At 37.0% G+C, this 25,295-nt stretch overlaps 1 protein-coding gene across 1 annotated transcript; it reads right to left on the reverse strand.

The window, feature by feature from the left end:
* Nucleotides 1-190: 190 nt before the first annotated feature.
* Nucleotides 191-24,256, reverse strand: LOC102590021 (uncharacterized). Its single transcript, XM_006355532.2, has 12 exons — nucleotides 24,105-24,256; nucleotides 21,625-21,719; nucleotides 17,930-18,159; nucleotides 17,133-17,300; nucleotides 16,365-16,725; nucleotides 16,143-16,286; nucleotides 14,895-15,047; nucleotides 14,699-14,815; nucleotides 12,962-13,042; nucleotides 7,460-7,609; nucleotides 4,421-6,448; nucleotides 191-744 (listed from the first exon to the last, which is right to left on the reverse strand). Exons 1-12 carry the CDS (start codon nucleotides 24,151-24,153, stop codon nucleotides 526-528), a joined length of 3,795 nt encoding a protein of 1,264 aa, XP_006355594.1. The 5' UTR covers nucleotides 24,154-24,256; the 3' UTR covers nucleotides 191-525.
* Between the last annotated feature and the right edge of the window lie 1,039 nt (nucleotides 24,257-25,295).

A 25,295-nucleotide genomic window follows, 5' to 3' on the forward strand; every position in this document is an offset into this window, starting at 1 on the left:
CTTTGTACACGATGCTTCGAACACAAATCGTGCAGCATCATGGTAGTGCATGTGTTGCACCTACAACTGACTAGATTATAAGCTAGTGCTGGTTTGACTCAAAAGAGTACAAAACTTGGCTGCCTATCTTGGCTCAACCAAAATTTGAGTGAACTAAATCTGATTAAAACTATTTTACCCTGCCCACATCTGAACCAGCCAATCTATTTGACACCCTAAGATGTCAATTTAAGCCATAAAAGTGTAAACAACAACTACTTAAGTTTAACAAGTTGGATTATGACCTATTCAATCCATTGGCGACCAACCCAATCTTGACTCAAACAAACTTTGATTATATGATAGGCACAGAGAGAGGACAGTTTAGACCATTGAGCAGAGATACATTTGAGGTCCTAGAACAAAACCTATAAATACATGATAGACACAGAGAAGTAACAACCTCTTCGGCTTTTGATCTTAGCACCTTTTGTTTCTCCTCTGTGACTTTCATTTGCGTCTCTAGGGCATGAACATACTCCAATCTTACTGATCTCGGGAAGAATTTGTCCTCGAAAATGAAGAAGCCTCTGATGCCAATGTGCCCATACTATGTGAAGGTGAGATTCCATGAGCAGGGGCCCGCCTATAAGGGGATACAGAATATCCAGATTTTTCTGCTGAATGTGGTTGCCTTGCAGATTCTGGTGATTCTGTTTCAGGAGCAGGAGTTCCTGAAGAATGTGGCTCCACAACCTGTTGACCCTGTGCATTATAAGATGTCAATCTCTAGTGCCAGAAGACGGTGTCAAAATCACATGCACACTAATTTATTTATATTATACCTATATCACAGAGACAGGTATTGATTAAATATCTCATACACCAAAATATCCATGACTCAACTTTACCAAAGTCATTAATAGTTTTGGTCTATTTGTCAGAACTCTTCTCTAAGGGAAGTAAAATTACTGATAAAGCAAAATTTTCCATCTCACTTTCACTCCAGGACTAAAATCAGAAACATTAAGGCAAAATTGTTATCCAATTATGTGGTCTTTGGATCATAGTATAAGTATCTTAAGAGGTTCTCTCCATGCTTTAAATACGAAAAACTTCAAGAAAATCATATCATGCACGGAGAATAATCAAGTAGGGTGGTGTTTGGACATGAATTGAGTGATATTTGAAAAAAGAAAAAAGTAGTAGTATTTGAAGTTAAGTCGAAAAAGAGTGTAAAATTGTACTTGAAAAAATGTTAAAAGTTTGAAGGAACTTTTTTAGAATAAGGATACTTATTTCGTTTCTGGTTCACTAAACGTATCCACACTCCCGAGCCTTCCGATGCAGGGAGAGAATTAGAAGCATAAGTCAAACAACATTTTAGTGGAAAAAGTTACTTGAACTAACAATTGTACGAACCTGCAGTGTCTCAGGCATCTTCACCTTTTTTCCATTGATAAAATTACACAGGTACATAACACCAGCATTTGCAAGCTCCTGTTATCAACAGTAAGTGCAATACTTAGTACTGAATATCAATCAAGATGACTGGGAAAATAGATATTCGCTACTAGTTCCAGAAACCACATATTAGACCTTTTTGGCTATTAATAATAATGAACAGAATTTGTAGCCTAATAGCTGAAATAACAATTTTTTCAAATTACCTGCTTGCCTTCCAAAGAAAGTAACTTGCCATCCTACAAATTCAAATATAGTTGAGACAAAAAGATCAGTAGGTAACAGATATTTTATGAAATACAAATGTCAATATATGTTTACATATGGGTATTAGAAATTTGAGAATCCAAAACAAGAGCCTTTTGATGAAGTGGTTGTGGAGATATACTAGTGAGGAAGGAACCCTATGGAAGGAGGTGATAGTGGCAAAGTATGGGGAATTGAACCCATGGTGTACAGAGATAGTGTCAGAACCCTATGGATGGGGAGTATGGAGGTCAATCAGAGCTTTATGGAACTCTATGGAAGAAAATGTGTTTCTCAAAATTGGAAATGGCAACAAGATCAAGTTTTGGAGAGATGGATGGATTGATCAAATTCCTCTAAGTGAGTCATTCCCAGATCTTTTCTCAATCTGCAACAATCCTGAAGCCAGAGTATGTGAATGCTGGACAACTCAAGGCTGGGACCTATCTTTCAGAAGGCTATTGAATGACTGGGAAGTAGATAGAGTGGCTTCTTTCCTGGGAAAATTGGGGGGAATCAATCTAGTAACAAATGCACCAGATAGAGTTATTTGGAAGCACAACAAGGATGGCAAATTCACAGTAAACAGTGCTTACAAGAAAGGCATACAAGTTGGGGTTAGAGGCTACCATCATCAATGGAAGAGTATTTGGAGAGGATTGATCCCCACCAAAGTGAAATGCTTCACTTGGTTAGTCATCAAAAGAGCCTGCTTAACTCAAGAAGTGCTGCAGAAGAAAGGAAAGCAACTAGTCCCTAGGTGTTTCCTGTGCAATTTGACTGGGGAAACAAACAATCACCTATTTTTACATTGCAAATTCACTGCACAGATCTGGGAGCTGTTTCTCAACATCACATGCTGTAGCTGGTCTATGCCAGAACACGCCTCTGATCTTTTTAAATGTTGGATCAGAAGAGGGGGTAGCAAGACTCAAAAGAAGTGGTGGAAGCTAATACCATCATGCATATGGTGGTCAGTGTGGAAGGAAAGAAATGGGAGATGTTTTGAAGATAGATCTAATTCCATTCACAAAGTAAAATGGAATTGTTTGGTATCTTTACTTTTTTGGTGTAAACAACTTTGCATAGAAGATGTAGATCAAATTATAGAATTAATAGGGAGCTTGTAATTTCGCTTAGGGCTGTAAATTTTGAAGGTGGCCAGCATGTCCTTAATGCTGAAGAATACAACTTTACCAATGTTCAAAAAAAAAGAGACAAGTATTGATTAACCATTAATGAATGTAACAAATTGTAATTCTACACATCCAGTAATCGGTTAACACTCAGAAGACACTGAGAGAAATTAATGCTTGCAGATCCGTCAATCTCTTCACTCTCTTCCTTTGTCTATCTTCGAGATTGTGTTCAAATCCTTTTTTTTTTGGGTGACAAGGAAATTTTATCTACTGTATATGCCAGGAAGGTGCAAAGATGCACAAAAAGGACGATGCTCTTTTGCCCACATAAGGAGTCCAAAGAGCCCACCAGACTATTCATATCATTTACATTATTCATCCTATATACCAATATGCCAAAAGTATGTTCACCCATACTTTATACTGTTCAACCTCAAACTGAAAGACATGAGAACATCTTTAGTTACATTGCTCAACACATTCCAAATTATGCATAAAGGAACAGCTTTGTCCCAAATAAGTTCAAGAGTAGGCACTAAATCTATCAGCTGCAGTTACAATGCAAGAACAATTGCACAAGCACTTGATCATAAAAACTTCTGGACCGGACACCGCCGTTGTAATAGAACTGATTTAGTCTTATTTATGCTCTTTGGTTGTCCTTTCAGTTCATATAGTATTCATATGCCTCATTCCATGCCATTTTGCATATGAGTACTATTCCAAATGTACTTATGTCCCTTTTGCCGGGAGGCGCTGCATTTCACTATGTAGATTCAGATATGAAGAACGACAGGGATGTTCCCTAAGCTTCCACATTATCAGCTTATTGGTGAGCCCCACTTGATTCATGGGGCATCGTCTTCTTTATTAAGTTTTCTTATGTATGGGTATGCCAGGTCCCTGTTCCGGAAAAACATTTTCTTTATGATATGTTAAAGAATTCATAGATAGACGAGTCTAGACATCCAGTTATGTAAAAATGGCAGTTCTTCCTATTTACGAATATGTTATGATTAAACGTTTTGAACTTAATGAAAGCTTTATGAATGGAAATTCTTTTTTAAAGACTTTATTCATGAAGCTGTTTCATTCTATTCCGCATATGACTCAAGGGAATGTCATGTTAGCTAGATTGCTCAGGCAAGTTAAGGCATCGGGTGCCGGTCCCGCCCAGATCCGAGTGACCAGGCCCAGGTTGGGAGAGTGACAACTTCACTCCATGGGCCTCCCACGGTAGATAATTCATACAGTAGTTCTCTTCCCTTTCCAATTTGTGGTCCACATACTCTAGAGAACATGCAGTTGAAATTTGTAGAGATATTTTTCAAACTTAAGGTAACGGAACGAGTGTCAACCATATTTATGTCAAAATAGAAAAACATGTCATTCACTTAACAATGTACCTATGCATAATATGGTAGGTAATAAATTTGTATGCTAAAGTCACTGAATATTTTATAATTAAATTCTAAATATTCTAAGGTATCCTATAGAATATTATATGTTGATTTTCATCTTCCATTTTTTTTAGAAAAAAAAACCATCATCAGATAGCAATTCAATAAGATAAGCAACTATAAGGAAGGAACCTGATGGGTTTGATTGTATTCCTCATCCGTTTGCTGCTCCAGATGATGATATTGCTGCTGTTGTAGGTCAGAGTACTGCTGTAATTGGAGATGTCCCTGTTGTTGCCATTGTTGTTGTTGTTGTTGATGTACTTGGTACTGGTGCAAGAGTAGTTGATAACCATGTTGTTGCATCTGGTATGCAAGTTCTTGTGACTGACGATATTGCTCTAGCTGCTGCTCCTGTGTTTGCAGATAGTGCTGCTGCGTTTGCTGGCCTTCCTGTGGTTGCATCTGTTGTGCTTGCAGTTGAAACTGCTGTTGCCAGAGTTGCTGTGCCTGTGGTAAATATTGTAGCTGGTGCAGAAGATATTGCTGCTGTGGATATTGTAAAGACTGAATTTGCTGGAAGTACTGTTGCTGTTGCTGTTGCTGTTGCAGTAGAGGTGTTTGCTGCTGATTCTGTTGCTGTTGTTGTTGCTGAATAAGCTGCTGCTGCTGATAATGCTGTTGACTTGGATGTGGATGCATCTGTTGCTGTTGTATACTAGTGTAGGGCTGTTGCATTTGCAGCTGATGCTGCTGATACTGCCCCGGCAAAAGATGCTGCTGCTGGTAATGGTGTTGTGATGTTTGATTCAGTGCTTCTTGGTTGTGTAAGGGCCCAATTTGCTGGCTACTCTGCCTAAAATGTTGAGGTGTACTTGGTTGAGAAAAAGAAGCAGGTGAGGAAGACATTTGAGGGTGGTTTTCTGATAGGGAGATGTGTTGTGATTTTTGATTCAATGCTTCGTGATGGGGATCTGGTCCACTTTGCTGGCTATCGTGCACAGAATGTAGAGCTGTACTTGGTTGAGAATAAGAAACAGGTGAGGAAGACGCCAGGGGATGGTTTCCAGACATGGAAATCTGCTGTGGCATATTATTCAATGTCCAGCATTGGTTACTCAAGATATTCCCCTGAGAAGTACCTGTTTGGCACTGCACAGTAGCCTTATCTAGGACCTGTTGGATCTCTGAATCACCCTGAGAATCACACAGGCATGGTTCTTGTGAAGCAGCTCGTTGTGGTTGCTGTTGCTGATCATATCCTGCAGGTTGATTGGGCACCTTTGAATTACCACTCTCAGGAACTGCGACTGTATCATTTAGCTGTGAACTTTCAGCAGTAACAGGACCTGGATGAGTTTGTGCTGATTCGGAAAACAGACATGTTGATGGAGATAAACAACCAACCGGTCCATTTCCATCATTTACAGGATCTTGTGGTCTGCCTGAGCTTGATGAGAGAATTTCTTCACCACTTTCAAGATCATCAGAATGCATGGCGACGAAGTCCTGGGACTCCCTTTCCCCAGAAACCAAGGAAAGATTCTCCAAAGAAACCGGCATCGGTGGCTGTTTAAGTTCAACATCCTGATCTCGATTGATAATATCTTCTTGTGAGGCTTCTAAAACAGAGAGGGGCCTCGATGGTTCTTTTAAGTCCAGAACAGGCCCAGGAGATATGGATACATCTTCTCCAGGTTGGGGTATGGAATCATAAGAGAAGTCCATTGGTCCAGGCAAATTTTCTCTCCTCTGCTGTGATGGACCATGACTTAATTCCATTGGCGTCGATGAATCATCCTTTGATTGAACCACAGGGTCAAAAGACAACTCATTTTTCCCAGAGCCATTTCCACTGGATAGATCTTCCATTTCGGGAGATAGCTGTTTTTGTTGACCAGTCACATCTTTGTCATTGACCACAGCTAAAGACTGGTCTGCAGAAAGCTGATCTGGTTGCTTCCCATCTTTAAGCGTCAGTAAATGCACCTGCTCTCCTTCGGACAGCTGGATCGTATGGCCAGAGCTTGTTCCTTTTGATGGTTGATTAACTAAGACATAAGAAATGTTTCTCCTTTGCTCGATAAAGTTGTTCAGTGAACTCTTCTTAGTACCTATGTGTTTAGATGAGGTATTGGTTCTTATGAACTGAGGAAACAATTTGATGTGACGACTCCATGCCTTTCTTATCTCAGAGATAGAACCACAAAGATCAACCAACTGTTGGAACCATAAATGATGATTATCAGGGACAGGTGAAAGTGGATTTTGCACATCCAAAACACAAAATAGTAAAACTTGGTAAATATAATAAAAAAGGACACTTCACTTTATAGAAACCTAGGGCCAGATTCAGTAGGTACAAGACCATGAGGTAAAGAAGAAAATAAGTAAACGTTTCGCTTTTAGTATGGCGCAGATTTGGTAAGGGCATATCTCCTAGCAAACTGAATCAGAAGTTTCAAGTAGACTGAGTTCTTGATTAAAAAATGTTATTCCTGTAGGGAGGTGGTATTCACACTTTTGGCTGGTTAACGGTGGAAGTGGTTTTCTAGAAACGTTAGTTGTTGCATAACAATTGAAATAAACTCACTGTTGAACTGAGACCATCCCACATACATTTTGTACTTTCAGATGAGATCTGAAGTAGAAAATCATTATACATACAAACAGGGCAGATGGTGCACTAAACTCCCGCTATGCGCAGGTCTGGGGAAAAATCACTATACATGAAAAGAAAAATCAACTTATCATGTATACATAGTGTATCTTTATAAAATCTCAGTTTCAAAGTTCTCTTTCACTTTAGTACGATCAGGGCTTAGTTATTCGTGACACAATCCTCTTCTACCTCGGCTAGTTGGGAAGATTTGATAACATGTTGATAGATTTGAACTGTTGGATCAAGTTAACAATGTGCACAGCAGTGTTTAGCTCACTTCCAAACCATTGTTAGTTGTCCCTACATGTTCACTAGTTAAATTCTTATGAAATAGATACTTGATTCATGAGTATGTCACACTCAGTGATTTCTTTCAGATTTCCATTCCATTAATTATTGATGGACCCAGTTGACCAGCAGCATCAGCAAACAGATGAAGCCACAAAATTATTGAGCAATTTTTCACTTAAATAAGAGAATTCCCCTCCTCATTTTTCCGTCCACAGCCAAAATGAAGAATAAAAAAAGAAAATAATGTAGAACTGAAACATTTAGAGGGGGGCTCTCACCTCCAAAAATAATAAGGATATACTCTCTCGATCTTTTATATCCAAATCTTGGGATACGTCTGACACAGGAGAGATTGCATTAACTATGACAGAGTGTACAATGCTCAATTGTTTAGTTCCTTCATGCACCATTGCAAATCTTATCAACTCCTGCAGAAGTAGGATATATTCATTATTTGGTATTTGTCACAAATCTCATGCAGTGCCAAAATAGCTCACAACTTAGAAGCTCTTCAGGATCTTTTCAAGCAAAAGAGTAGTAACTTTCAGATGTGTACCTTTTTTTTGATGAAGTAAGTTGCTTCATTACCAGCATCAAGAAGATGCAAAGAGTACAAAAGTAGATAAGCTAGCTCCATTACATAGTAAAAGTTAAGACTCGGGAGCCAACCACAAAAATATAGATGGTAGTTTTGACTTCTTAATATAGATGCCCTCGAGAGTTAGTTACAATGAAATCCTCACTACACAACAGAATTCCAAATGAGCAATTGGCGTTAAACCTATCCAAACTCTAGAGTGTGAATCTATTACTTACAAATTGTCCTACCCTCACTAGAAAACTGAAGGCTATTTTTAAAAAAAATACTGGTGGTTAAATAATGGCGATGTCTGGGCAAGCTTGTGCACGCCTCGACTATTCCACCAAGTAACTCTACCTGCAAAGGCCTAGGCAAATGAGAAGAAATCACCTAACATGTTTTGTTTCTGTTGGAATTTGAACACAGGTCTCTCCAAGGTTTCACCAGCTTCATTGACAGCTAGCATTCAAGGGCTACACCCTTGGGTGCCAGACTAAATATTATTTTCTTATTAGAGCAGTTGATAAATTGATATTTTACCAACTTACACCATTTTACCTAGAATTTTGTTATGTACGTTGATAAAAATAGTGTTTTAACTGTCGTTTTATTGCATTTTACATGCTTTACGTGTTGAAGAGAGGTTATGGAAGCAAACTAACCAAAAAGTGAGCCACAATGAAGAGGATAAAAGAAAATATGTGCAGTAGGCAAATTATCGTGATTGAAGCACGTGTTATCAAAGGGAAAGGTAAAGATTTGCAACCGCAAACCCCTGCCACAATAATGATGCATCACAGAGCTCCCAGATATATTAAAATCATTACTCTCTCTGGTAGCGATGCATCATTCAGCGATCACAGAAAACCATGACCTAGGGACCAGCGAATACAAGATTTAAAATTTATGGATTGCTACAGCGATCTAGGGACCAGCGAATACAAGATTTAAAATTTATGGATTGCTACAGCGATTACAAGTTAATATACAGTAATAAATAAGTTCAAATCACATATTTGTAGATATTTTATGGGTTTCTAGTAAAATATAGGGTCTGTGCAAAAGCTACTGGTTCCGTGAACCCATAAACTATACTCTGGATTCGCCACTGACCTGGGCAGATGTGGATGCTATTTTGGAATTTCAACTTGGAAAATTCCGGATGTATATAAGCAACCTTTGGACAGAATTATCAAATTTTTGCCTTTTTAAAAAGAAATATTTATAGGTAACTGAGAGAATAATATTGATGTAAAGAGATAGATGTTGGGGGGAGAGGGATGGGGGGGGGGGGGGGAGCAACTTTTAGAGAAAGATGAACAGAAGTACATCCAAAAGATAACTTAAACAGTGAGTGTAAAGAGCTAAGAAAGTCAGCCAACACCTCTGGCTCTAATACATTTATTGAGGTTATGTTGCACCAAAAACTAAGCAAAAATAAACATTTGTGCTTTAGATTAAGAGCCTGTTTGGATTGGCTTATTTTAAGTGTTTTTAAGCACTTTTGTAGTGTTTGGATAAAATAAAATAGAAGTGCTATTAAGAACTTGTTTTTAAGACAAAAATAAGCCATAAGTTAGGATTCTGAACTTATGGCTTTTGGCTTAAAAGCCAAAAGTCGTAAGCGCATCCAAACAGGTTCTAACTACATTGTCCTTTATGATATAATAAAAAACTCTAGCATTTCTTTCTCTCCATACGACCCACCAAACTACTGCTGGGATAGACTTCCAGATGTAACCCAATGCTTTATGCATATCCTGTTTGTGCCATGAATGGAGAAAATCAACTGTGCTCCTAGGCATGCACCATTTAATTCCCACAAAAATGGCTACTTGTGGCTATTTTCAAGCTTTGGGAGCAAGGAATCAACAGTCAAACACCTGAAGATTGAATATTAGAGCACTTTCATTGAGAATTTCTTATCTTTTCTTACTTTAATATTCAATTCCTTGTTTTGTAATGAATATCAGTGGTGTAATTAGTTTAATTTCATATTGTGAACAGTGCTAGTAAAGATACTTAGCTAGGGTTTTGATTATCTCTTGTTGCATTTGTATTGATGAATTCTTATTGTTTATATAATGGATCTTTGTATGTTTGATTAATCTCGTGTTCTATTGCTTTTCAAAGGGCGATATCCCCTATTAGCCTAAATGAAACTTGGGAAGGAAGTAATATGTTAATTAACAAGATCAAAAATACCAACGGGTGTGTGTCGGATCCTCCAAAATTAGTGCATTTTTTGGAGGATCCGACAGGGGTGCAACAACATTTTTGGGAGTCCAAGCAGCATAGAAGAAGATTCTATGTTAATTGATGGATCAATTAACTCAGGTTTATGGATTGAGGTTAGAGATAATTTTTTCATACTTGTAGCCTAAATTGGAACATACTTAATGCTTCTTGGTTAGATTTGGGAAAATCAACTAAGTTAGGCTTGCAATATCAGGGAAACAATTTGGAAATATGTAGGGGTGGGAGCTGCGATAGAGATAGATAGAGGATTGTCCCAGCCTGTATTTGGTGGACTGTTTGGAAAGAAAGAAATGCTAGATGTTTTGAGAGCAAGAGTTGTGATCTTCAAAAGATCAAACTAAATTGTGTCAGACTTTTTGCTTTTGGTGCAAACAGATGTATTTAGAGGACACTGAATCCATTATAGATATCCTAGGTTCCTGCTAGGATTCAGATTCAGTTTTCTTACTTTTTTGGATTCAGATTCAGTTTTCTTACTTTTTGACAAGCTGTAAGTAATAAGTATGGTTTTCAGTGCAACCCATGTACTGGTTCAATGAATGTAATGTTACCTTCTCAAAAAAAAATGTTGGGAAACAATTAGTGGGTAGTCAAGAATCTAGTAGTTTGTTGGGAAACATTAATATTTTTTTAAAAAAGGTAGCTATTTGGAGACACAATTAGATAAACGATTCCCAAGGCTAATGTCATTGACCTATGATTAATTAGTGCGGATTAGTTAATATACTGGATTAATCTGAAGGATGGTCGAATCTAGGTTCTAAAATAACTTGTTTTCCTTGCTGGTGAATGTCATTGATCAATTTTACCCATTTTTTCTGGTTTAGTTTCTATCTTTCATAAGATTTAGTTCAAATCATCTTGAAAGGTGTTTAGCATTGCATAGGAGGTAATAAATTCTCTACTAGCTTAGTCGCCCATATATTCTTTCGATTTTTTTTTTGATGAAATAAGAAGGATATCATTAGCAAAAAGCATCAAGAAGATATGAGCATTACCAAGAGATTATCAGCTTCCAGGAAGACAAAAGCTATCACAACTATCAACATACATCTATGGAGCTAATAAATTCTAGGAAAGATTTAACAGTAATTACAGAGGAGTGGTTTACCCAACTAAAAAGACTAATCAAATAACTAGCCTTAAGAGAGGAAATGGGAGTTGGGATGCCATCAAAACATCTTTTGTTCCTCTCTATCCATAAGCACCACAAAATACAAGCAGGAACCAAAGACCAGATCTTTTTTATGGACTTCCCAACTTTCCAGGAACTCCAACACGCAAAAGCCTCTCTCAAAGAGCCTGGCATGGCCCAAGTCAGACCAAAGAGAGAACAAAACATGTTCCAAAGGTCTGTGGCAACAGTGCAATGAAGAAACAGGTGATTGATAGATTTTGGGTTGCATGAGCACATGTAGCATCTGTTGGCTAAACGAAACTTCCTCCTCATAAGATTATCCTGTGTCAAGCAAGAACCATTAAGACTAACCCAGCTGAAACATATGACTTTTGGAGGCATCTTAGTTCTCCAGATAAGTTTCCAGGGCCACAGATCAATAAGTGTCTTTCTTGAACTTAGATGTAAGTAGCTTCCTTTGACCGAATAGGAGCCATCCTTGTTACTTCCCCAAGTGAGTCTACCCCTGCTTTGGCTTGGACTGAGCTGGTCTGGATGGAGGCCATGAGGGCCATAAATTCTTTCAACTCCCAGCCATTTAGATTTCTCCTCAGAGTCACATTCCAAATATTATCTTCCCAACACTGAGAGATGGTTGAGACTGGATTGGAGGCAATCTGAAATATTCTTGGAAATACGTTCATAAGAGGGACGTTTCCCAGCCAAGTGTCTTCCCAAAACAAGATGTGCTCCCCACTTCCCACCTTGAGAGTAGCATTGCTGTAGAAAACCTCCCACAACTTCCTTATAGTTTTCCAGACCCCTGTACCATAAGGAATTGTGACTTCATTAGAGCACCAGTGACGAGTGCTACCAAATTTTGCTTGGAGCACCTCCTTCCATAGACCAGTTGTCTCCTGATTGTACCTCCACTGCCACTTCATAAGCATAAACTTGTTATGTAATGCCAGGTCTTTAATCCCTAAGCCTCCAAACTGCTTTGGCATGGTGACTTTGGCCCATTTCACAAGGTGGAATTTGTGGTCCTTACTATTACCTTCCCAGAGGAAGTCTCTCCTAATCCTGTCAAGATGATTTTGCACCTTAGCTGGCATGGGGAAGAGGGACATAAAATAGGAGGGAATGCTATCCAAGACACTATTGATGAGTGTTAACCTTCCCCCTAGTGAGAGATATTGTTGCTGCCAGGAAGCCAATCATCTTTCAAACTTTTCCACAATACCACTCCAAGCCCCAACTGATTTGTAACTAGCACCCAATGGTAACCCCAAATAGGTTGTGGGAAAAGATCCAATTGAGCAACACATGATGTTTGCCAAATTCTCCAAGTTAGGGACCTCATTAACAGGGTAGATAATACTTTTAGACATGTTAATGTGGAGTCCTGACATGGCTTCAAAAAGCATAAGAGCGAGGTTAAGGTACTGCACTTGGGATTTCTCAGATATATTCTTTCGAAATTATATTTGACAACAATCGCCTAGCCTTCCTATTTAGGAAGCGTGATTCAGATGTCATAATCTATTTTCTTGCTTGGTATAGCCAAAAGATTGCTTACTTCCATAAAAAAAAAGTTTTAACCAATAGTATAACATGAAGTTACATAACACTCACATACTTCATAATAGTACTAAATAAATTTTCTACAATCTGATACAAAAGATGAAGCTGTGGACCTCACTTCTTCCTGAGTATCTCATCAAATAACAGCCAACGAAATTCAATTTGGCGGAGGCAAAATTGACATAACCTACCAGTTGCAAGAAGGGCATCCTTTCCACAACAGAGATAAGGAAAACATACCTCATAAAGAAGTCTGCAACCAGGGAAACGATTTATTCCATCAATTATTACATCTCTTGCAGCCTCCACACTGGCAGTGATCTGGCACCAATGAAAGGTAGTATCAGATTCTGTCCAAGAAAATGAGCAAGATCCATAGAAAGAGCGATTACAACAAAAGTTGTGTTAACTTCAGTGTGACATGGTTTACAAAGACAAGACCTTGTACCAAACAACATGTCTCATTTTTTATGAAGTAGAATTTCATTAAACCAAACATGTCTCGCTCACCCTTTACTGAGCTAGATATTCAGTGACAATACTTTCTCGTGATTACATTTGAGCAACTATCTGCTATCTCCCAATAAATGTAATAAACTTCTATATTTAATTATGTAAATAGATCCATGTCTGATGGGACACGCCAGCCCGTTACAGCCAGGACTGCACAGGTAAGCCCTCAAACAGGTACTAAGGGCCTGGGAGTGGGCTTTCTAAAAGGGAGAGGATGCTCTGGGTTTTTCCTGGATAGCGGGCAACCGGGACCTATTAAGCCCGATTTAGAAGATACCGAGTAAGACTAGCAACTGTCAAAGGGAGATTGATAAAGGAAGTGCTTATTGATAAACTCCGAAAACTCCTTCGCCCCCTACCACCTCTTTCCTCTGGGAACTTGATAGTGTCAAAGTCCCTTCCTACCACCCATGGGATATTCCCCTTTTCGAAAACAACTGCCACCTCTTTCCAAAAAGTTTCCTTGGAACCCTTCCTGTAAGACCACACACTCCCTTCAGAATCCCCACTCCAACCCATTCCTGGTGTTTCTAAACCGAGCCGCTAACGTGAACTCACTTCTCCTTGTTCCATACTTCCTAATTTCCTCTCATCTCATAGTAAATTGTATACCACCAAAGTTTCCCCTAGATGGCATATAGTCATATTTCTCCCATCTCCCCTCCCAACACACTTCTATAACACTATCTAGCACTGCCTCCATTTTTAGTTTCTTGAAAAACAAAGTCAGTCTACCCCCATTCTGGCCTTTTTGTTCAGGTCATTCATTCCATCACATCCAACTAATGACTTTAATATCCATCGACCATTTCTTTTTCTTACCCCACCATTTTTCTCCTCCACCACCACCTTTACCCTTCCTCTTCCCTGTTCCTCCTCATGTATACCATTATGTGTCGTCCCCTTTTTGTGTGACAGCCGAATAATTTCCCTCCCTGTCATATCAACATTTTCTACTCTTACATCTCCTTTTACTCTTGTTCTGTATCAAGGGTTCAATCATTTTATCCTTCTTTTCTGTGCCAAGCAAACTAAGTCCAGCATATAAGTGGAGAAGTGTAAAGGGGGATATCATCCCCGAGTTTCGAAGGTTGTTGTTGGCTCCAGACAAATTACTCGAACTTTCCAAAATTGAGACATTTTTCTGGCCCATTTTTGGTTAGCTTCGTCTCCCTTTCAATGAATGCTAAGGGCTAAGGATCATTAGAGTAGGAAAGAAGCAACTCAACTTAAAGTATGGTATGAGTTATGACGGTAGATCAAGGCATAAAAGTCAAAATAGGGGGTAATATGATTAGAACTACTTAGAACTGATTATCCAAAGAGATCTATCAAGTAAGCATCCATAATTCTCTCTCTATCTCCCACTCCCTTGTCCCTCCCCAACCAGTGAAACATCAAAAGAAACCACTAAACCAACAATTGCGAAATAATGTGTTTAAAGCTGCAGCATAAATTGCATACCATGTGTTTAAGACGATAATAACCAATGTATAGCATAGGAATGCATTGCAATTTCTGCTCCTTCACTGCCATATTAATTGTTCTTTTGTAAATATCACAAGCAGCTGAGCAATTTCCCTGGCAAATTTCAGGAAGCAACGTCTTATAATAATTACTGTTCCTCAATTTATGACAACTTGGTTAACTTAGTACGCACCAGACGTTTTTCCATATTTGCTCGATTAGAAACATATTGAATAAAACAGGAGTCCCAATCTGCATTAATAGGAGGAAAAGAAGCGCGAGCACCATCTGGATCTCCAATTTGCTCCATATATCTAGCAGTAAAAAGATGGATTTCTGGAACATTCTGCAAGAAGCACTTAGAGATAAGAGTCCTCGCCTAACATTAAACACTATTGTATATGGTGTCCAGAGAACTCAACTGTATGATTTAGTTTTGGAACACTGCGTCCTTTTATCTTATCATTCTTTTGAAGTGTTTCTAGCAAGTAATTTCATTCACAAGCAAATTCTAGAAATTTCGGTCCAGAACTTGTCCAGGCAACAACAAATTTACAAACTCAACCATCAGAAACAACAATATACCCAGTGTAATCCCACAACCACCAACCATCAGAAACTCGGAAAGAAAACTTCAACTAGAATAATTTAAATGAAGCTTATTTTCAACATGTTGCACTGCAATAGAAAGAACAGTCTGCGGGGAAATAATGTGCTTCTTGGTGCCCTCAGATTGAAACACGCACTGTACTACGTCTAACAAATGTTCAAATTTTTCCTTATTGATTCTTTTCTTTTTATGAGACCTTTTTGATATTTTGATAATTTAACTGGTAAAAATTGGTCTCCAGAATTCATACGGACCAGTCACCATTTCCTCAATTGGGATAAGCAGCACTTGCTAGAAATTGCTCTTATGCAGCAGTATAACAGTAACTAGTGAACATATTTGCAGGTAAACCATGTGATCCACAACGCGAACCTGAGGTTGGTAAATTCCTTAATTTAAAAGTTAAAAGAAGTAATCCCTCAAGATTATAGCTGATTAAGTTTCAAAAAAGATTATAACTGGTTAACTTACATATTTTTTATTTTTTTTTATTTTTTTTTGATAACCGAGAAATCCGTCTGTGACCCGCCCTTTGGACCAATCACAGCCTTCTAAACTCGGTGGATAATGGGCCCGCCCCTCTACCCTTCTCCACTTAAATACTGGCTTCGCTTTGCATGGTGTGGGGCTTGAACCTGCGACCTAAGCCACAAATCCTCCACCTTTTTGCCACTTGAGCTAGGCCTTGGGGGCTAACTTACATATTCACTTAACCAGATCCAGCTATAGCAGTGCGACAGACCAATCAATAAAAGAAAAATGATTCAACATTCAAGTGAAAATTGAAGTCGTTGTCGACCAATGCCTGTCCAGGAAGTATTTTGAAGTTACCTTTGAGAAAACTTTTGTTGCTCGTTCTAAAGCAAACATCGCTAGCTCTCGTCCTCCCCTAGTCTCCATAAAATCAACATAACGTATCCAGAACTCAGGATAGTTGGCACAGGATATCAAGCATCTCTCATACAGTTTTAGGGCCTGTAGCAGAATAGTTTACAATTTTGGAGCAAAATCAAGCAGGAATCCCCAATATCTTCAGGGAACACTAAAGCATACCCAATCAAAATCGTCTTGCTTTTCAATGAAGTCGAGATAATCATGCCAGTTCTTCAGCTCATCGTTGTCAAGAGGAGTTGCCTGGAAATATCGCCTCTGGATGTTTGATTCAAAACTTTTAATTTTTTCCTCTAGTTGACACGCTTTCTGGTATAGCTGATCTCCACAGTATCTGTACCTATACAGTGCTTTCAATCTGACTGAACCGCCACTGGGATCCTGGAGGTCCTTAACAACTTGAGCAATTTCTTTATTTGATAACACAACTGTTGCATCAGACAGCTCCTTTAGTTGTACTTCGCGGCTGTCATCAGTGAGATGTAGAATCTCTTCTTCTAAATTGGTTACAAGCTTCTTAAAGCTGGATAATTAACAAGGCATACGAACTCTTTAGGATTCACGAATGATATGTTTTGAATCTGAAGCAGAGAAGATACAATCAAACAGAATGTGGCAAGAGGCGGCAGGTGCTGACCTAACACAGAGAATTATTCCATTAAATAGAAATGTTCACCTTTTGCCATACCATGAACCAGCTCAGATTATGTTAAGGGCTTAAGGGCAGTGTTTTTGGTAATGTACTAAAACTGTGTATCGATTTTTCAGAAAATAAACTTTTATTAATATAGGAGACCATGTAAATCTTTTACTGTCCTAAAGGGGTGTTTTGAAAATAACGAATCAGGAAATAATGGGAAAATTCAAAATAGAAGCTGAAACCAAGACAAATACTCGATGTACTAATAGAGAAAGTAAAGCAAAACGTACTTCTCGTAGTACTTATGCAACTTCTTTGTGGGGAAGCGTAGAGCCTGTACATAAACTAGAGTGAGGAAGCCCCACTTCTCTTGAGAGAACTCAAAGGACATGTACTTGTCCCATAAGACATGACAGAAGTAGTCCTTCCCAACAAGGGAGATTCCTTTGGTAAACAACCTGTCAAAAGTTTAAAAGAATACACTGATTATTTGGATTACTATTTATGATCTCACTATATATGAATGTAACTTACAATTGAATTTTCAGAAGCTTTTAATGAATTTCAAATGTGTAAGCATATTGCTGCACACAATGAGGTTTTCACTTTGTATGAAAATAAAAGGTGGAATATGAACAGGTAAAAAGAAAAAGAAACTAAGTCTAATTATATTCTATACAAAGTTGTGACTCAACCAATCCTCCATGATGTTGCAGGTCAGTATTTAGAAGTGTTATGTGATGCAGGGATGCTACTTCTGTCTATGTGCAAAACATAGATGGTTCCGGACGGGTTGACAGCCAGCATATAAATAATTAACTGGGATGAACCCTCTGAAACGGATACAGATTACTCATATACCGGACCCTACTAGTTTAGGATTGAGACTTAGCTGATCTAATTGAATGTGATGCAACGATGCTCTCCTATAGCTACTTCAGTAGTGAATTCCACTGTTTCATTGTCTTCACTTGAAAATATTTCTCAGATGTTAACATTTTCATCATTATAGTTAACAACTAATATGGCAGGTAAGGCTGGCCTCTTTTTCAAGAAACTTACGGAAGCATAATTTCCAAGAATTTACCTACGAATATCAAATGGATCCTCGAACGAACTCACAGCAAAGGTACAATAGTCAACCCACAGTCCAACAGAAAATGGTGTTGATTCCACAGCTCTCTCAAAGATTTCAACAGCCTTTTCAGCATTACATAGCCGTGCCTCGTGATAAGCATATCTTTTCCAATGCCAGTGACATAGTGGAAACTTAGACAAAAAGGAGTCAAAAGCCAAACAAATTGTATTGCTATCATCCTGCAGTATTTGGAACAATTACTCATGTTGAGCACACAGTGCAAAAATATAAGAATGAGAAGAATCATGTGAAATTGCATGTAATGCGCTTCACTAATAAGATAGAAAGGGCTTTTCTCACTTGTTTGTCCTAATAGTCAGAGGTGGCCTTGCTTCCTTTTTAAAAGCAAGAATGTGTACATAAAAAAGAATTTAATTGATAGAATAGAGGAAGACTAATGTGCAGCTGATGCTCATATTGATAAAATGATTTGAACAGCTCATTGTAAATTGTAAAAACAGGGATTTTACCCCATTTATCTAATGCTGAATCGACGACCTATTCTAAGTAAGAAGAGCTCTTTGGATTTGAAAAAAAACAAATTTGCTGACAAGTACATATTTTCTATTTTGTCGGAAGTGTCCTCTGAATATTTTGGTTTAATATTAATTTTGATATCATCAACAGAGCTAGATGCATATCTTCCATGTTCAAGTGATTGCCCCTTAAAAGATTTTATCTTCCCCAAACTTTTATGCCAATCTGGAATAGGAAAACAGTTTGACTATTGATTACACCTGCTCCTAATAGAAGCAGAAACAGTTACAAGAGAGCAGTTCCTGCAAGCAGGTAAGTAATACCTATGATGTGTTCTGGCCAAGAGAGCAACCAAGAAGATTATGATGCTAAGAAAGTAAAATGGCAAATGAGAAATGGAGATCAAGGCTAGAGAAGCAAGAAATTAGAGCAACATATTCTATCAAATGAATCACGACCCAACTTCCATTTTCTTGTTTGGTTGCTTAATGTTGATACACAGTTTTATGTGCTTACAATGGTGACTTTGTTATTTTATACTTTGATCACATTTGGGTGTATAACGAAAATGAGTCCTTAATCTTATCCCCAAAAAAAGTGTTTTAAGTGGAGATGGAGCAAGCTAGTGAAGAGGGTACATGGACATTATTTTATTCTTTCTTGCCAGGTGAGTATCCCAAGAATGCTTGTTGGGGATTCACTCAATATCCTTCCTTTGATGCAGATTCATATTCAAGGATGAATCCTTCTAGAAGGGGGGTGATCTATGTTGCTAGGACTGCACCGTGTCAGATCCTCCAAAAATGCATTACTTTTCAAGGATCCAACACTCACCCTTCGCTATTTTTGAAGAGTACGAACAACATAGAGATGTTGTGTGCATGGACAGACAAGAATTAAACCAAGTAGCTTATGATGCTAAAATAGTAGAATTGTGATGAGTATTGCGGATCAAAGAAAGAGAAGTTAGAATTAGAAGCGAAGAGCAACATATTCAACCGAGATTATCATGACCCAATTTTAATGATGCACGCACAACTCTCGATATATGGGGAATGTGGAAATGACTCATGAAAGAAAATTGTGGATTTCAACTCTATCAACAAAAAAAAATTATAATAGAAAATTGTAGCCATTGACATCTAGTTTCTATGGATTATAACATTTTTCATTTGGATTCTCCTACACAAAGTTCGGGCTATTACACTAAAACGTCCAGAGCAAAGTACGGCACATAACTGCACGACAAGAAGACAGCAGCCAATGCAGCCAGCGCAATGCGCTGAAATCAGAGAGGTGCCGTTTTGTAGAGTAGCTTTATGTGTGATCTCTGTTGTACACATTTTGTTATGTTGTTTTGTGACTTTTTGTTATTTTTGACCAAGCCTGCGAGTTTTCACGGATAGATACAGATTATTCATAAGTCTATGAAATGTCACTCCGAGAAAGGCTTCTCTCCCAAGTTCTATTGAAGAATTCTACTTTGCTACGTAAGATTGGATCCTTGTAGCATTCATTCATCTTGTAGATTAGGTTCATAAAGACGAAGTTTATACACATTGCTTTGTGATCAATTTTTAAGTAATTGGGTTCATTCTCCTCCTACTCCTTCTTTACGGCTTTTGATTCAATCAAGAGTTGAAGTTTTATACTTATTTGCCTTTGCATTTGAGCTTTTGATTTTATTTTTTTAGATGTAATAATTTTTTTATTAGAGAATACCACGAAGAGAGTGCAATTGATGAATAGTACAACCCCAGCAAAATGTGTCTTAAGTACACTAGCTACATGTGAAAAGCACCAAGGAAATTAATCATTTTTTATTGTAACTAAGGAAATTGATCATCCTGTCTATTTCCTGTACATTTTCATTTTTAAACCAAAAAGTTAATAGAGCTAAACATCTATGGTTTAAGGCACACATATTTTCCTCTTTGTTTCCAAACTCTTATTTATTTCCTTCCATACAATTTACCATATAGCCATCAGTATAGTGTTCCACAATTTTTGTCACCTTTTGTAGTCTTCTTCTAATCCAACAATGTAGCATGTCTTAAAAGATTTTGGCATGCACAATTTAACTTTCTGGGCTTTTGATTCAATTGAAGGTTTCAGCTTAATATTTTTTTTGAGAAAGTTAACATTTTATAGACAACAATACACCAATGGTGTATTTCAGTAGTAATTACATCAGGAGTATACAGTAAGGAAAACCAAAAGATCTATCATTTATACCCCTCCTAAACTATCTAAAAAGTGAGTAATAGCCTCCACCTCTTTGGGGAGGACATGGTTACACCAAAAATGAAGGGTTATATGGCAGTTCAACTTCAAACTCTGGAAAGGGATGCTCTTGTTTTCGTCTTTTCGAAGCATCTCTGTTTCCTTTCCTTCCAAATTGTCCACCAGATGCAAGCAGGGACAATCTTCCATCTCTCCTTGTGACCTGATGTATTCCCTTCTCTATTCCAACGTGCTGGAAAATTTGAGGTGTGTCTTGGCATGGACCAGCTGATTCCCCTCAAATTCAAAAAGACCTGCCACAATTTCTCTGTCACTCTGCATTGGAGGAAGAGATGGTTTGTTGTCTCTGTTTCTATTTCACAAAAGAAACACCTGGAGCATAACTGTCTCCCCTTTTCATTAGATTGTCCTGAGTTAGTACTGCTTCCCTAGCTACCAATCAGGTGAAACAAGCCACCTTGTGAGGTACATTAATTTTCCATATCATCTTCTAAGGCCATGGTAACAACATTGAAGTTTAATATACTTCCACTTGTCTTTGATCCTTTGGCTCCGCATCTATCAATATATTGTAGGTGTCGGGAAAATGCTCGTCATAACTACTTAGGCTTATTTTTCTTAACAGTTTCCGTCCTAGTCTAGGCATTGTTATACTTAATTTCTCTCGTACAATCATCCCAAAGCCATGACCATAGAAGAGCCAAACCCACCAAAAAATTGATCAATGCAGTGAACTAATTCAAGAACAAGAATGTTGTTTTGCTTACTGGACTTGGAGTATAGTTGTTCTTATACAAACTAGAAAATTCAAAATAGTCAAGTTCAATACAACATGATTAACAAAAGCCCAATATAAAGCTATGTCCTATATCAAGCATAATAATAAATTTGACCCACATGAAGCCAAGTGAATTTGGACTTACAGGGTAGGTTTTCTCAATCTCTGATATCAGTGAGTTCCAGGAATCAAGGTCTTCTGAGCCTCCAGAAATCATATCCTTAAGTCTTTCATTATGAACTTCAATAAAGGAAACCATAGTTCTGTCTTCAGAATCAAGCAATACTAAAACATTGAAAAGAAAAATGGCACAAGTTGCATGACTAAATGAGGCTAGTTACAAAAAAAAAAACTAGAGAGACAAAGAGGATAATAACTTAGTCAAACTTCCTGAAGTGTGCAGTAAAAGGAAAAATGTAGAAACTGAAAAACTAAAATTTTGAGATAATCACAATCGTCAAACATAGATGAAAAAGAAATGAGAAACAGAAGAGCAAATAGCCGAATAAAGCCTTAACATTTTCCTTCATAGGTTCTCTGTTGCATTCAATGGCTGTTATTCCGTGCAAGAAAGGACAAGCCACCAGGAATATCACGTTTGAAGTTCATGCACATGAAAAATTGTCAATCAACAGTTAGTGTGCTTTCATTTTTTTTTCCTTTTTCTTTTTTCATCAAGTTACACTAAATGTGTTTATTAGAGAATCATGGCATGAAAATGTCAGATAGTACAATAATAAACACTGATAAATATCAAAAACAAGAACTACAATAATACAACTAGTACAATGACAAACACCAATCACCCTAAGTAAGACAACACCACTACACTACTAACTAACCTTCTAACCTAATATGTGTCCTCTACACCCTCATATCTAAGGCCATGTCATCGGTGACCTAAAGTTGCATCATATCTTGTCTTATCACCTCTCCACAATACTTCTTTGGTCTACCTCTGCCTCTCCTCATACTCTCTATAACCAACCTCTCGCACCACCTCATTGGTGCGTATACGCATCTCCTCAGTCTCGCTTCCCTCATCTTGTCCACAACGGAGGTCACTCCCACCTTATCCCAAATATCCTCATTTCTAATTTTATCGATCCTAATATGACCACACATCAACCTCAGCATTCTCATCTCCACAACATGCATCTTCTGGACATAGGAGTTTTTGACTAGCCAACACTCCGCCCCATACAACAATGTTGGTTTAACAACCACTCTATAGAACTTAACTTTGAGATGGCTGTGAACATTCTAAGGTATTCAACAGTCCTTCATTTTAGAAACTAGCTTTAGAACAATGGTGAATTAACATTTCTCCCCAAGCTACATGGTCTAAGTTGACTAACCATGGAACCCAACTTTTTTTTGATAAGGTAAGGTAAGGTCATGGACCCCAACTTTATTAAAATGGCTAATAGTGTGTTTCACTTGAATACTTCATTTTCTTTGTTGTCCTATTTCATTCACAAATTTATGTAGATGAAATGGTTATACCATTGCTACCTGTCATCCTGACCATTCAAACTCAAGAAACACTAGGCAGCTATAGAGGATGAATAAAATCATAAGCTACCAGATAGCAATTTTCTTTAGATAGTAGATACTGCATTCCACATTTTTTATTACTTTCATTAACATTTGCATTATAATGTTCTTTGGTAAATTTTAATTAGTTACACCAAATTCTAATACTTTTTGAGAATGAAAAAAGATTCTAATACTAGTAAAATGAGCTTCTAAAATCATCTCCGTATAAATTTTTTAATTCTATTCCAAAATTTTAGCACTGAGCAGATTTTAGCTCTGATGCTCACAAAAATAACAAGACAATCCAACAGCTGTCCATTATCTTCTGAATTACAACATTTCATGAAATGATACTTATTCAATCTCACAAAAGGAAAAAGTTCTTCAAACAGCTTTATTTGTTATTTCTAAGCAAATCATCCTTTATCATAAAACTTGTTCCTAGAGCTACAATCCTAGTGAAACTAGAACCTAACTAATATGGTCTCCCGCTTCATTTCATTACAATCATTTTTAGTAAAACTAAGACCTAATATAAGTTTCTTATCCCATAGGAGATGATAACAATCACAAGAATGAGAACAAAAAGTGGGATGTGTGGATTGGGCGCACATTACACGTTCGAACCTTGCCTCTGGCATGAAGCCTGACCTTTAAGTGGTAGCAGGATGGAGGGGCTGATCTAAATTCCCCTGAGTTTCAAACTTATGGGCCAAATGAGATTGGACGACTAACCACTAGGGATTTCTCGACCATAATTTTTTTTTTCAACATGTATGCACACATACTATGAAAAATTACACATAAATCATATTATCATCAACCATATCACACATGTGTGCTAGTTATATCTAATTAAGTTAGCATGACAAATTTGATTTTTTTTAGGTCAAAAAGAAGTTGTTCCTTTTATCATATATCTAGTTCATTTTCGAACAAAATTTCACTAAAAGTATGAACAAGTATTTGTGATTGAAGGGGAGAGCCCACGTTTGAATCAGTTTGAGATTGTCTGTGGTTGGGCAAACGATTTATTTGTTATCAAATGAAATAATGATAGAAAAACTTTGATTTAGAGGTATAAACCTTGAATGGAATGAGGTCCGTCGGCAGCATTGTTATTGTGTACCTCCATAGCTGGAGATGAAGATGAAGATGACCGGGACTGCTGTCGCCGGCTAAAAAAGGAAGCAGCGACTCCAACTGGTGATACTTTTTTCCTAATTACTCCCTCTAGTCCATATTAAGGGGCGATTTGGTCACCTGAGAAAAAATAATGTAATATAAAATTATAAATTTATTGTACTGTATTTTTTCTTCTTAAATATATAATTTTTATAAATTGTGAAAAAGTTTAAAATTTCATAATAAGGGTCTAATAGACTATCACAAAGTTATTTTTAAAAAATAATATTTTTTATCAAATTTTAATTCAATGAAAAAAAAAAATTGAGCATGATTGTGTAAGATACTTCGTAATAATTGAACATAATCAATATAATTGATAACTATATCATCTTATTAATATTTCGTGAATATTTCATCACTTTTTTATATTTTCGTAAAAAAATTATGTAGCTATAAAATGGTAGTTATTTTTACAAATATAAATTTGTGGGTCAATTTTTATATTTGAAAATCTAAAATCATACTACGAAATTTTCAAATTAAACTTTTTTTAGAATTTAGGATCTTATGTCATGATTTGAAATGATGAGATGAAACTCCATGTCTAAATGTTGATTTCAAATCATGAAATGAATTGCATGTCCAAACCCTACTAAGTGAATTATTAGAGTGTGACACACCCTTAAGAAAAATATTTAAGAACATAATTAAAGGCTACTTTTCAGTATTATACTTTTGATTATTCTTAAACTATTCTCCTAAAAATATAAAGTGATTAAGAATCCCATTAGAAGGGTAAATAAGAAAAAGAGTACTAACATTTCTCTTAAACTTATTAACTTTTATAAAATCAATTATTAAAAATTAATAAATAAACATATATCTGTAATAAATGTTATAAAAAACAGTTGATATTTTTTAGATAATAATATTTAATTAATTAATTATAAAACTAAAACTACTCATTCTTACAAGAACATCATGGATGGCATGTTTGACAAAGGAAAAATATTATAAAATAAAACGTCAAAGATTAGTCTAATGGTTGACCAAATAAAAAAAAAGAACACCATAAATTATCAATTCCAAACTAAAAAAATAATAGCATGGAATATAAAATAACAAGTCAATACTAGTAAAATAAATATA

This window comes from Solanum tuberosum, unplaced genomic scaffold (genome assembly GCF_000226075.1).
Source record: "Solanum tuberosum cultivar DM 1-3 516 R44 unplaced genomic scaffold, SolTub_3.0 scf00204, whole genome shotgun sequence".
In the NCBI taxonomy this organism is placed as follows: Eukaryota; Viridiplantae; Streptophyta; class Magnoliopsida; order Solanales; family Solanaceae; genus Solanum; species Solanum tuberosum.

Excerpts from the sequence above, each read along its gene's own strand:
- LOC102590021 (XM_006355532.2), bottom strand. The coding sequence starts at position 24,153 with ATGGAGGTACACAATAACAATGCTGCCGACGGACCTCATTCCATTCAA. Across the intron at positions 17,301-17,929 it reads GATCCATTTGATATTCGTAG|GTTGTTTACCAAAGGAATCT; the intron begins GTAAATTCTTGG and ends AACTTTTGACAG. Across the intron at positions 13,043-14,698 it reads ATTATCGTCTTAAACACATG|ATCACTGCCAGTGTGGAGGC; the intron begins GTATGCAATTTA and ends CATTGGTGCCAG.